Source organism: Eleginops maclovinus, chromosome 2 (genome assembly GCF_036324505.1).
Source record: "Eleginops maclovinus isolate JMC-PN-2008 ecotype Puerto Natales chromosome 2, JC_Emac_rtc_rv5, whole genome shotgun sequence".
Taxonomy (NCBI): Eukaryota; Metazoa; Chordata; class Actinopteri; order Perciformes; family Eleginopidae; genus Eleginops; species Eleginops maclovinus.
In genome coordinates this window covers 22,018,967-22,033,537 of record NC_086350.1, presented here as the reverse complement: position 1 = coordinate 22,033,537, position 14,571 = coordinate 22,018,967, and the positions used below count along the sequence as shown (strand labels likewise).

Below are 14,571 nucleotides of genomic sequence, written 5' to 3'. Positions count from 1 at the left end.
TCTTTTCAGATTTCCTGTAAGGATAGAGAAATCTTTAAAAGGTTAAACAAATTGGGTTTTACAAACGTGTCTTATTCTAATAAGAAAGACACTGTGATGAAACCATTGATTTAAATAGAATGAAACGTTTGTAATGCAATTCTGTCTCTCCCCTGTTTAGGAGCGACAGAGAAACAGAAGCTGGTTTATATTCTGAACAGAGATGCAGCTGCGAGGCTCACCATCTCCTCTCCACTGGAAGCCCACAAAGCCAACACACTGGTGTACCACGTAGTGGGAGTTGACGTCGGATTTGAAAACCCAATGTTTGCCTGCCTCGAGATGGACTATGAGGTAAGGTCTTGAAAAGTCAAGGTTAAGCCTTTTAAGATAACGCCCACTGGCCTGTGTTGCAGACGTGATGAGATTTTCATGTCTCTTCTCTGACTATCTCTGGAGAAATGTAACCTCTCTGATCTCAGCACACAAGTACAATTTATATGCATACTTGTAACAAATATTGCTGACTTTTCTGTTGCTGTAAGATTTTTTTTTACCTTGTGTAATTAAAATCAGCTACCACTGCCCTAGTTTCTACACTGAGCGTAACAATGGCCTCATTTTGAACGCCTCCTCCTGATCCTGCGTGTTGATGTTTGCTCTTTTCCAGGAAGCTGACAGTGACCCGACAGGAGAAGCTGCCGCCAACACGCAACAGACGCTCACCTTTTACGAGCTGGACCTCGGGTTGAATCACGTTGTGCGAAAGTACAGCGAGGCTTTGGAAGAGCATGGAAACTTCCTCATCACTGGTGAGCATTCCCGTCCATGTGGTTGTGCACCCTAGGGATACAACTGGTCTATTTAGAAAACGTGAGGTTTGTTTTTAGAAGAATCTATATAGAGTTCTGTCTGGCTTATTGGATTAGCTATGATTTAAACCCATAGAACTGTTGTTGATATGATGAGTTTGTCATGTCTCTTCTCTGAGTTACAATGGAGAAAGATAAAACACCTCTGATCTCAGGACCCCCACATCCACGAGCTATTATAAGTAGAAATAGGAGACCTTGGATAAGATAACAGAGCACATATACTGCTTTAGGATTCCAGCTGTTTTCACTGCGGTCCTCATGATTTAAAAACCCCACTAAACACTCCTCTCTTTAGTTCCTGGTGGTTCAGATGGTCCGAGTGGAGTTCTGATCTGCTCCGAAAACTACATCACCTACAAGAACTTTGGAGACCAGCCAGACATTCGCTGTCCTATCCCGAGACGCAGGGTGAGTCTTAACAATAGAAAGATAAAAACACAGTAAACAATCCAGTGCTGGTTTTGTGGAGTATATTTCACTACAACTTCCTACAGCATGACTACAAAATGTGAAACTTCTCTTGGTCTCCTCTCTTTGCTATTTCACGATATGAATTTGTAATCCAGTCCTATCATTTTCTTTTTTTTTACTCTATATTTGGAAGCTGTGTTGGATTTCTCTCTCTCTGCGTGCACATTTATTTTAACTCTGCTCCCTTCACCCTATCCTTTTCCTAATCTCTCGCATCCTGCAGAACGACCTGGATGACCCGGAGCGTGGCATGATTTTTGTCTGCTCAGCAACTCATAAGACCAAGTCCATGTTCTTCTTCCTGGCCCAAACTGAGCAGGGAGACATCTTTAAGGTTACTCTGGAAACCGATGAGGAAATGGTGAGCAAAGATTAAGAATGGATGCAGACAATTTGTGACTAATTCTTTGGTACATTTCAGAGTGACAGTGTATTAAAATGTATGCTTATATGAGGCTTTGTGTTATTTCTCAGGTCACAGAAATCCGGCTGAAATACTTTGACACGATCCCCGTGGCAACAGCCATGTGTGTCCTGAAGACTGGCTTCTTGTTTGTGTCTTCAGAATTTGGAAACCAGTAAGTTATTTGTCAGCGTTAATTCTGTCTTTCCTTTTTCATGATCATTTTGTACTTTCCCAAGACTACAACGTACAACCAATCAGGATTTGTATCTGTGGATTTGAAAAGTATATTTAAAGTTAAGCTCAAAATGAGTTGTCTTTCGCTTTATTTCTCTTCTGTCTCATGATGTTGAACTTTTTTTTTCTCTTAGCTACCTTTACCAGATTGCTCACTTGGGTGACGATGACGAGGAGCCTGAGTTCTCCTCTGCAATGCCCCTGGAGGAGGGAGACACCTTCTTCTTCCAGCCCCGCCCCCTCAAGAACCTTGTGCTGGTGGACGAACAGGAGAACTTATCCCCCATCATGACCTGCCAGGTCAGTGTGTGTTTGCATGCACTTGCACCCATCCAGAGAGCCATATTACTCTACCTCAAGACTTACTTGATTGCTTTGAACAGGGTCTTTATTTCCTGGCTCATTGTCTGCTCCCCTCCTGTTTTTGACAGATTGCTGATTTGGCCAATGAAGATACACCACAGTTGTACGTTGCCTGTGGACGAGGACCACGGTCTACTCTGAGGGTCCTTAGACATGGACTGGAGGTACATATGCACACACACATGACTACATAATAACATGAAATAACAGACACACGCACACACTGCTGGCTGACAAAATGATGAGTATGTTCATGTCTCTTCTCTGAATAAAAGCTGAAGAGTTTTTCGATTGCTCTGATTTCCGCACAAACTAAATGTGATGATTTGACATAATGCACAGCTGTATCGGCTGTAGGCTGATTACAAACACTGCACCAATCCATCACTGGTTATTTACTGGTTGCTTGTGACAGACCTTGAAACATCCTTGGATTTAGCATCAACTGTCGTGTGATACACTAAACTCTTTGCCTCTTTCTCCACTTCTGTCCGTCTCCATCAGGTATCAGAGATGGCTGTGTCTGAGCTGCCCGGTAACCCCAACGCTGTGTGGACAGTACGCAGACATGTAGAAGGTAATACTTTTTTTAATGTTTTTTTTTCTTTCCCAAACAATAAAATCCTGCCTTTTTCCAACTAAGACATTAGGTCACAACATAGACCGACCAGCAGAGGGCGCTCTGACAATACTGTGGCCAGCAGTCTGGTATGACACTAGCAGATTCTGCAATGTCAACCTTAGGTTCAAAGTAAGAGAGGAACTCAGCCACTGTAATAAAATACAGCTGTAGTCAAGAATTGTGAGTGCCACTTCCATGATGCTTACAACTATAAAACATCACAAAAATGACCCCCAGTTACCAACGTAGACCACCAAATTCTGAACGAACAAACAAAGTACACTTCCCAAAACAAACACTTACAAAAAGTACATTTTTTAAAACTAGGGATGTTTATTTAAAAATCTGATCCCTGGTTAACTGATCGATACCCGAGAATGATTCCTGGGAAACATGATCTCTTCTTATCTGAGCGCCTGACCTTTTTTATTAATAGTAGTACCGGTTTTCACTGTTGCTGCTTCAAGGCATTGTTGGTGGGCTCATTTCCTTTGTTAAAGGACGTTCCAGTATTCCTAATCCTAAAGGCGATTTATTAAAGAAGCATTGAATCGACTTTCCTTAGCATCTCGCATCCAAGGTCCTTTACTTAACATATTAAGTCTCAATCAGCATTTTTAATTTTCTGACCCTAATTGTTTCCATTAGATGAGTTTGACGCCTACATCATCGTATCTTTCGTGAACGCTACTCTGGTTCTGTCCATCGGAGAGACTGTAGAGGAAGTGACAGATTCTGGATTCCTGGGAACCACGCCCACTCTCTCCTGCTCGCTGCTCGGTGAAGACGCCCTGGTGCAGGTGGGTGCAATGTCCCTTTTACATCATTATTATTCATATATACACAAAAACATATTGGAACTTCATGCCAACACTGCAAAAAAGGCCCTTCTTGAAATAAGCCAAATATTCCTATATCTAGTTGATTTGTCTTTTATTGAGCAAAAGAATCTGCCAATGGGGTAAGCCTTTTTTGCTTGACAAGAATTCTTAAAATAAGCACTAAAATGAGACTAAAATGAGACTTAAAACTAGACAGAGAATCTTACATTAATCCAAGTTCTTCTAAAACAAGCAATTAAAAAAAAACACTAATTTAAGATTAATTTACTTACAATTAGAATTTATGTCTCGCTACTAAATTTATCTTAAGAAATTACAGCTTAATCTGGGATTAATGAGCATAAAAGTAGTTAAAATTAGACATAATTTCTTGAAACAGCATAACAAATTTAAGTGATGTCTTAAATCAAGATACCAAAACGTCTCATTTAATATCTTTTTATTACATTTGCAATACAATTGCTCAATTCAACATCCAAAACAGGACCACTTCCACATTCCAGGTCTATCATTATCTAACAGATTGAAAAGCCAGTTTTGATTCGAACCTCACTATCAAAAAAAAATAATCAGTTATTGTAGCAGCATACCATAGCAATACACATCATGTTGCGGCTGCTTTCATATCTCACAGGAAAAGTGTTCAATCTCACCAACAAATGTGACTAACTGTGATGAACCTTTATTTGAAACAGAACTTCAACTTTCTTTGAAACTCTTACATCAGGCAGAGTGGGGCAGAGGGACAAACAAAGGGACTCACTCACTCAGTGAATGACTTCCACTCACCAATCGCTTTTTTGTAGTGGGGGGTTAAATCCTGCTCATGAATTGAATCTTGAAGTATCTCTGTCTGCAGTACTGACAGTACAGTAGAAGTGCACTTCGGGTAGGTCATGTGCAAGGCATAGTAATATGCCAGGAGGTAGAGAAGTCCCTCATTAAGTCTGTCCATGGTGAAGGTGGTCACTGGTGTGTTTCCAATGGCGATCATGCAGTTGTCCTCAGAAATTAGCAGAACAGGAGAAGGCAGGGGTCGCTGCTGCATGAAACCATTAGGATCCTCAGAAGTCTGGATGACACAAATCAATGAAGAAGATTAGAAATACATTACAAGTAACATAAACTTTGACCTGGACAAGGACACTAGTGAAATCATATAGTCACAATAACCCCTCAGCATTCAGCACTGCAAATGCTAAATGCACCAGAGCTAGTTCTAATGAAGTTAGTAGTACTTTAAGTACACTATGGAGAACACTTCCCCTTTGGACCTTTTGAAATGATAAAAGTTTATCTCAAAGTAACTAAACCTAATATAAAATGTATGCCTGAAAAACGGGAGCATATATTATAAAATATTTCAGTAAGTCTGTTAATCTCACCGCAAGGACATGGAAAAGAGCCTCGCTGCTTGAGCCCAGTTTCTTCGGTGGCATGCTGGACGGAAAGAGCAGTGGCAGGGCTCTGAAGACAGCTGTGATATGCTCCACTGGTTTAATGGAAAAGGCACAGTACAAGGTGGTACCATAAATAACTATAACATAACATAAATAATTAAGAGACATTATATAAAAAGAGCAAGTATGTATTGTGACTTCACCTCCATTCAAAGTTTTAGGAGGCTTCGTGGCCTTATTCATCACTCCATAAAACTGGACCTTTGAATAGGTTTTCCATCTGTTCTGCATCTCTGATATGTACTGGGAGTTGGTCGGTTGGATGATTCGCTGCAGCTCATCCAGCACCTGAAAATTGGATTCAGATAAAGAAAGAAAAATTACTGACAAAAACCTGGTCAAACATTCTGATGACTAATGTTCTTCAAAAAAAATCTATAATGTGTAAGATATATGAACATTGTGCTAATTATGTCATGCTAAACTGATTCCTTGGAAGAGCTGAAAATGTGAACTTTAAAACCTTTAAAACTTCAGAGATGATGAAGCGTCTTCGAGACTCAAATTCCAGGTTCAGCAAATGAGTAACTGCAGCTTTGTTTGGCTTTTTGGACTTGTACATTTGTTGGAGGGTCTTATAGAGTCTTGCTTGGATTTTCTGGCTGTCCATGACGTCAACTGAACAAGCTGAAGACATTACAGGGACATTATGGCGGAAAGGGGACATGAGATTTCCTAACTAACAAGTTGTCAGTATAATGAAACTGAGTAAGTGGTTGGATTAGTTAATAAATGTTTATGTTACTTGATATAAAAGTAAAATATTGGACAATAGAGTACAGACACTTTTGGACAGATAGTGAAAAAGCAGCTGAATGTCCAGAATAAGTCATATGAATGAACTCAGCCGAAATTATATTTAATACAATACATACATTCTTCATCACTGCTGTCCTGGTTCTGCACTGGGGTGCTAGCTCTTGGTGACAGATCTCCTGGGATGCCCATGGGACTAAGAGGTGACCGTTCCAGAATAATGGTGGATGCACTGGCATCTCCATCATAGTCAGTAGTTGTAACATCTGAACTGAGTTCTTGTCGTGGTTTCTTGGAAGGAGGTACTTTGGCCTTCCTTGGACTTCTGACATTTGAGAGTCTCTCATGAGCTTTTTGGCAACATGCCCCTGCGAGGCACACATGGTAAACGTTAAAAACATGACAAGAGACTCAAGCTTTCTTATACTGCAAGTAGATGGTGGTTAAGCTGCCATGTAACTGAACTAAATGTTAAACAAATCACAATCAAATAAATGAATATGCTGTAAAATAATATGTTGGTTTTTTTTAATTCATGTAATTACAACTCCTAAAATAGACTGCTAGTAAAACACTTGCTTGAGCTAGTTGAAGGCACGGTACATGTGCACCTGTGAGCCCACGATCAGGTACCACCACCACCTCATTTTAAGCCTCAGTATTAACATCATACTATCAACAAGCAAAAGTGACAAAAATCTACTCACCCACTCACTGTTTGATGACCTGTCTTTTATCATTGGATAGTACTCCACCAATCGCTTTGCCATGGCATTCACCTCATGTTTGGTAGGATATCTGGAGTCCTCTGTGGCTTGCGATTGAGATCATATTAGTCATAGTGTTCCTTATGACTCACTGTCTGTGAAGACTATGTATTCTGGGTTGGACATAGTCACAAATTTAGAAGTACTGGCCTCCTCTTTTAAAAGGTCACTGCCTCCAGTGGGGGGAGATTGCTGAATTTCAGGAGCAGTATCCACCTAAAACACATTTACGCAAACATTTATTGAGTAACTTGTCATAGTATGTGCATACTTGTTAGTTTAATAAACATGCATTATCATTTTTGGGGAGTTAAAAAACTTGAAAAAGCACTTCTTTTATTTTATATCCACTGTTGAAACGGACTCAAAGCAGAAATAATTCAAATCAAAAAAACAATTACATATTATGTATATGAACCAGATTTGAACTGTGATATTGGAAAAATGTTGTACTGTTAAACAGTTCTGTTATACTGTGAAAGACAGACCTGACCTTTTCATTTTGATTTACAACAAGCCATATAGCCCGGCGCCTCAAATTTTCAGGTCCAGGAAAGAGGTCTTTAATGTCCTCTCGGAAAAGCGAGGGGAATAAGTCTTCTCCAATATTAGCAACTGTAATATAGAAAAGTTAAAGTCAGGGCCAAGAAACAGGTTATCATTGAATTCCTTCAGATTTTAACATAGCAGGTGAGGATACACCTCTTGTACAATAAGCATTGTTTGGACATTTTACTAATTCTTGCTACTTCTACTTCAAGAGCAGTAAGTGAATTTGACAGAATGTATTAATGTCTTACAAACGACCAGGTGTTGCTGTATTTTCAGCATTTACAGCCCTTAATATTAAGAAAATGGCCCCAAAGCTTAATAAGACTTAACCTATTTCTAGATGGGAATCAGAATGCAACACCAGCCCGTTTTTTTATGTAGTTTGGCGACTTTAGCCCATTAGCCGCAAATCCACAACTCGTTAAACTACCTTAACTACATTAAATATAACACCAGCACAACATAAAAGTAACCCTTGTAGCATACCTCTGAGTGTGGCAATTGCAACCTCGTCCAGTTTGTCCATTTTATGACTCTGATATCCACAATCGACGTTTGAGAAAAATGAATTTAGAGCAGCAGCAGGTGACCCCCGAATTAGCTGTGTGTGTATTTCAAAATTCAAATTGCAACAGACTCCAAGCGGAGAAAATAAACCGCGAGGGAGCAGGGGTGGGCGATCAGCCTAAATAAGTTTAATTTGCATTTATACAAACTATGTTTATCTAAATAAGTTCATATTACTTAATAATTATTCAAATCGAGCCACATCTATGTGATAATTGATAATTGGCAAGTCGTTTCTGCCATTATAAAACACGGAATTATGGTACGTACCTTTATCACGTGATGTATCACAAGGTCATCTTCGGTTCAGAGGCAAAAGCGGTCAGCAGCTAGCTAATTCAGGCTAAAAACGGGGAAATGATTTGGCGCTGTGTTATATGCTGTGTGTTTGTGGCTCTCACTCTCAAGTCTTTACTGAGTCATATAAATACTGCTCATCATACTGCTTCATTTCTTATTGATACAGCTAAAGATACTGAATACTACAAAATAATTCTTGAACTCATAGAAATTGTTAAAATGTTGTTTGCTCCTGTCATTGGTCTACAGACAATTAGCAGGTTAAAGAGACTAATTGAACAGCATTTAAAACATATGAAAAGTATTTTCCCTGGTAACAACATTACCCCAAAACAGCATTATTTGATTCATGCTCCATCGCAGATAAAACTCCTGGGACCAATGGTCCGTCACATGTGCATGAGATTTGAATCAAAACATTGTTTTTTCAAACAGTGGGCCTCAAAACTGAATTTTCGAAACGTTTGCAAGTCTTTAACAAGGCATAATCAAATGTATGAATGTTGTCAAAATGTAAGTCATTCTGAACACCCAATTTCTTTTAACGAATGTGCATTGGGACCAACTTCAGAAATACGCAACATGTCATATTTGAAAGAAAAAACGAGGGCTTTCCTTGGAAATGATGACATAAACAATGCAGTGTCTGTTAAATGGATTAATCTAAATGGTAATAAATATATACGGGAGAAGACATTACTTGTAACTGCTGTTAATTCCAGTGATTTACCTGAGTTTGGACTTGTGAGCAATATCTATGTAATTAACTCATCGTTACATTGTTTTGACTTGCAGCAACATAATACTGTTTGCTATGATAGAAATGACATGGCATATACAATAGAGATTCCAAACATGGCACAAGCAACTGAACTCATAACATCTGATAATCTGGTAGATTTCACTCCATATTATAGTTATACTCACAAGGATGTGACATATGTCCCTACAAAATATTATCTGGGAGATGTGCTTGGGCTACACAGAGCCTCATCTGATGGACTGTAAAAGGCGCACTGTTTAATGTGTTTGCCTCTCATAGACCAACTGTACTTGTTGACCGTTGTTTTGTTTTGTTGTTTCATGATTCTTTCTTCTTTCCATGTATCAAAATAACTTTAATCTGACTGATAAAACAGCAGATCAACAATCAGTTAGCAGTCAAATGCTGATGCTGCAGGGTAGGGTCAAGGGTCATTTCATTTTGGCCGTTTTTGGTCATTTTGTTTTGTTTGTGGGCCATGCAGTTTTCATCCAGAATGGTTATTTGTATTATGTTGTATGTTGTGTGTTGTATAGACCAGTCTGCTGTCATCTTAGCGTGTTAGATATGAAGCAGCAGGTTCTGTCAGGTTCAGATGGGCTGCAATGAAATAATACTAATTTAAAAAAAACTTTAATTGTTCTTGTTTCATGGCATTCTTAAATTGAGAAGTTGTGCAAATTGTCATACTCTTAAAATAAGGCAAATAATCTTGTTGCTCCACTGAGTTTTATTGTTAAACATTGTTATACTCTGTTTCTGCTTCATTCAAAATTAGCTGGAATATCTTATCAAGAAAAACTTAGCCATACTGTCTTAAAATGAGATCATTTTTCTAATGCAAAACATGCTTGACAAGATTGATATTCTTTTTGGACAAAAAATAAGACTTATTTCCTTGATACAAGGCTTTTTTTACTTTCTTGAAATTCCTTTTTTGCAGTGAAGTGTTAAAGATTGCCTCACAGACAACAATATCTAATGTATCCTGATCCCTGTTAAAGATGCTTACCTTTCTGTATCTTAAACAGTAAACAGATTATGTAATAATAGGAGGAAAATAAATGTACACTAATAACAGTGGCTTTCTTTCCTTCCTCTTCCTCCTCCTCTCTCCCTCCCCCGTTTCTCCATACAGGTGTACCCAGACGGTATCCGCCACATCCGAGCAGACAAGCGTGTGAACGAGTGGAAGACTCCCGGCAAGAAAACCATTGTGCGCTGTGCTGTGAACCAGCGACAGGTTGTCATCGCTCTCACTGGAGGGGAGCTGGTCTACTTTGAGATGGACCCGGTAAGAAAGATGGCGGCTCTTTTTGATAGCATTGAGCATAGTTCTACTGACATGTAATGTGATGCATGAAACACTTTACCAACGAGCTTTGATAATACCTCTGACACTCTCTGCGTTAATGTAACATTTTTCAGCGTGGCCTAATTTTAAACACTATAAAAAGCATAACCAAACCTAGAAGAGAACTGAGAAGACTGAACATGTGTAATACAGCGTCTTTCTGTGTGTCCTCACCCTGCAGTCTGGCCAGCTGAATGAGTACACCGAGCGTAAGGAGATGTCTGCAGACGTGGTGTGTATGAGCCTGGCTAACGTCCCTCCTGGTGAGCAGCGCTCTCGTTTCCTGGCTGTGGGTCTGGTTGACAACACCGTGCGAATCATCTCCCTGGACCCTTCGGTAAGAAAAGAAACACTAGTTTGTAAATCAGCACATAATCCTCAAGACGCATTACAACCTAAACCCTGTCTTAAGTGCCTTGCTAGCTAAGTTTTGGTATGCAGTAAGTTCGTTTTATCCTCCACCATGACAACTTTGGCTTATAAGCCACACTTTTTTTTTATATTGACATGAATCCCCACCTGCCATAATTAGTTTGATTGCTTTGTTCTCAGGTCAGTAAGAGGTAATATCCATGTTGTTCCAATAATACCCAGCCTGCCTCGGGAGTGCTTGGCACTTTTTCTCCTCCTAAGAATGACTCGCCCTTTGCTCTTATAAATATTTGCTTTAGATTCTCTAGGGTTGGACTCTCCTCTTCCATTAAAATGACAGCTGTCTCTAATCCAATGCCTATAACATCAGTTTATTTACTCTACCTGACCTCGCACTATGACTGAGGCTGAAAAAAAGATAAAGTGTATCAAGTTTGCGTTAAGCTTTATGAACTTCATAATCAATGCTAGCTCAAAGCATCTGAACAATTCTGCTTACTTGGGGATTTCTTTAGTGAAAGTTGCACTCTGTGTTTGAGTGTTTTTGGTTACAGAATTGACTGATGATGAATAATTGTTTACGAAAGGTGCCGCTTCAATATATAAAGAAAGAAAACATCTTTTGACTTCACCTAACATTTATGTACAGAATGTTTTGGTTGTTGAAATGCTCCTAACCCTCTGAATCTTCATCATGTTCAGGACTGCCTCCAGCCGTTGAGTATGCAGGCCCTGCCAGCCCAGCCTGAGAGTCTGTGTATTGTTGAGATGGGAGGAGTGGAGAAACAGGATGAACTCGGAGAAAAGGGAACCATCGGCTTCCTCTACCTCAACATAGGGCTCCAGGTATTGTTTCTCATCTACCAAAAGTAAAAAGAATAATCAAACCCCTAAAAAAAAAAAACGACGCATCATATCCACCCTTAATGTTATCATCAGCTCAGATTGATCTTGTACTTAAACAAGCAAAACTGTTTTGCATTCTTTATGAATATACAGGGCAGAGATATGTGACCCGATCCTTTATAGTTGTTCTAAAGATTGCTGCAACCACCCATGACATCAAACAGAAGCTCTGCTCAAACATGACCCACAATCCGTAGCAGAAGACAGAAGATTTGCTCTAATAAATGTATCAGCTGGGATCTGGATCATGTCATCCAGTAATCGTGTGTTTGTTTGATCTCTTCTCTCAGAATGGTGTGCTGCTGAGGACTGTGCTGGATCCGGTGACGGGCGACCTGTCAGACACCAGAACCCGCTACCTGGGGTCACGACCTGTCAAGCTCTTCAGAGTCAGGATGCAGGGGCAGGAAGCTGTACGCGATACTAACATACAATCAACACGCACACAAACCATGATGATATAGCTCCAACATAACAAAATACATAATCAGTGTGCATTTTACCCTCTTAAGAACGGTAAATCTGTTCTGTTTTCATGTGATTCGTTGGAAATTGTCTCCTCTCGCTGACAGGTGCTGGCAATGTCCAGTCGCTCCTGGCTGAGCTACTCATACCAGTCACGCTTCCATCTGACCCCGCTGTCCTACGAGACTCTGGAGTATGCCTCTGGCTTTGCCTCCGAGCAGTGCCCTGAAGGCATAGTGGCCATTTCCACCAACACACTGAGGTATGGATATATACACTGCAGGGAGACGATGTCAAGAAAAATAGCATATGGGAAGAACATGCATTATGTCTTTAAGAAATGATGTTTGTGTGATTGTTAGGGTTACATTTTAATTATGGTTGTCATCGTCCGATAAATGTTTGTCTGGAAATAAAGCTAAACAAAGGCTTAGTGAATGTAAAATGTTCAGGGATTGTCCTTGCTGATCTTAAAAAAAAAAATGCAATATGTGTCAGGCCAATAGAGTTGCAATATGGTCCCCCTTTCACATAGTTGTTCAGTATGGGCTGCTTTTTGTTTTACTCTACTCCTACAGTGGGGCAAAAAAGTATTTAGTCAGCCACCAATTGTGCAAGTTCTCCCATTTAAAAAGATGAGAGGCCTGTAATTTTCATCATAGGTACACTTCAACTATGAGAGACAGAATGGGGGAAACAATCCAGGAAATCACATTGTAGGATTTTTAATGAATTAATTGGTAAATTCCTCTGTAAAATAAGTATATGGTCACCTACAAACAAGCAAGATTTCTGGCTCTCACAGACTTGTAACTTCTTCTTTAAGAGGCTCCTCTGTCCTCCACTCGTTACCTGTATTAATGGCAGCTTTTGAACTCGTTATCAGTATAAAAAACACCTGTCCACAACCTCAAACAGTCATACTCCAAACTCCACTATGCCCAAGACCAAAGAGCTGTCAAAGGAGACCAGAGAAAAATTGTAGACCTGCACCAGGCTGGGAAAACTGAATCTGCAATAGGTAAGCAGCTTGGTGTGAAGAAATCAACTGTGGGAGCAATTATTAGAAAATGGAAGACATACAAGACCACTGCTAATCTCCCTCGATCTGGGGCTCCACGCAAGATCTCACCCCGTGGGGTCAAAATGATCACAAGAACGGTGAGCAAAAATCCCAGAACCACACGGGGGGACCTAGTGAATGACCTGCAGAGAGATGGGACCAAAGTGACAGAGGCTACCATCAGTAACACACTACGCCGCCAGGGACTTAAATCCTGCAGTTCCAGACGTGTCCCCCTGCTTAAGCCAGTACATGTCCAGGCCCGTCTGAAGTTTGCTAGAGGGCATTTGGATGATCCAGAAGAGGATTGGGAGAATGTCATATGGTCAGATGAAACCACAATAGAACTTTTTGGTAAAAACTCAACTCGTCGTGTTTGGAGGAGAAAGAATGCAGAGTTGCATCCAAAGAACACCATACCTACTGTGAAGCATGGGGGTGGAAACATCATGCTTTGGGGCTGTTTTTCTGCAAAGGGACCAGGACGACTGATCCGTGCAAAGGAAAGAATGAATGGGGCCATGTATCGTGAGATTTTGAGTGAAAACCTCCTTCCATCAGCAAGGGCACTGAAGATGAAGCGTGGCTGGGTCTTTCAGCATGACAATGATCCCAAACACACTGCCAGGGCAACGAAGGAGTGGCTTCGTAAGAAGCATTTCAAGGTCCTGGAGTGGCCTAGCCAGTCTCCAGATCTCGACCCCATAGAAAATCTTTGGAGGGAGTTGAAAGTCTGTGTTCCCCAGCGACAGCCCCAAAACATCACTGCTTTAGAGGAGATCTGCATGGAGGAATGGGCCAAAATACCAGCAACAGTGTGTGAAAACCTTGTGAAGACTTACAGAAAACGTTTGACCTCTGTCATTGCCAACAAAGGGTATATAACAAAGTATTGAGATGAACTTTTGTTATTGACCAAATACTTATTTTCCACAATAATTAGAAAATAAATTCTTTAAAAATCCTACAATGTGATTTTCTGGATTTTTTTTTCTCATTCTGTCTCTCATAGTTGAGGTATACCTATGATGAAAATTACAGGCCTCTCTCATCTTTTTAAATGGGAGAACTTGCACAATTGGTGGCTGACTAAATACTTTTTTTTCCCCACTGTATACATGTCTGAAGTTGCTGATAACGAAGACAGAAGATGAACCTTGTTTTCTTTCTTTGTGATAGAAAGCTGTTATTTTCTTGAACAATGAAAACACAATTATTTCAGCGGTACAATAATAGCAGAAGTCTAATTTCATAGGTGAGTTTGTATTGTTGATCGTAAAGCTAAGAGCAATCCTCTATCCTTTGCTCTGTACAAATCACAGTAATTGGAAGTCAGTTTGGACAAAAGTGTCAGCTAAATGTAATGTACTTCTCCTCTACCTGGTGCTATGATGTGGACTGACAGTTAACAGAAATCCTTCTTTACCCTGTGAAATAAATGTTGGGTGGGACAG

At 40.1% G+C, this 14,571-nt stretch overlaps 1 protein-coding gene across 1 annotated transcript in view; it reads left to right on the top strand.

Moving 5' to 3' along the window:
- sf3b3 (splicing factor 3b, subunit 3) overlaps window positions 1–14,571 on the top strand; it is a 30,143-nt gene that overhangs the window by 2,113 nt on the left and 13,459 nt on the right. Inside the window, exons 5-18 of the mRNA XM_063896641.1 lie at window positions 161–333; window positions 650–791; window positions 1,150–1,262; window positions 1,549–1,686; window positions 1,800–1,903; window positions 2,100–2,265; window positions 2,397–2,492; window positions 2,833–2,905; window positions 3,599–3,750; window positions 10,096–10,251; window positions 10,493–10,648; window positions 11,386–11,529; window positions 11,880–12,002; window positions 12,162–12,316. Coding sequence (XP_063752711.1) covers window positions 161–333; window positions 650–791; window positions 1,150–1,262; window positions 1,549–1,686; window positions 1,800–1,903; window positions 2,100–2,265; window positions 2,397–2,492; window positions 2,833–2,905; window positions 3,599–3,750; window positions 10,096–10,251; window positions 10,493–10,648; window positions 11,386–11,529; window positions 11,880–12,002; window positions 12,162–12,316 — 1,891 coding nt within the window. The remainder of the gene's footprint in view (window positions 1–160; window positions 334–649; window positions 792–1,149; window positions 1,263–1,548; window positions 1,687–1,799; window positions 1,904–2,099; window positions 2,266–2,396; window positions 2,493–2,832; window positions 2,906–3,598; window positions 3,751–10,095; window positions 10,252–10,492; window positions 10,649–11,385; window positions 11,530–11,879; window positions 12,003–12,161; window positions 12,317–14,571) is intronic.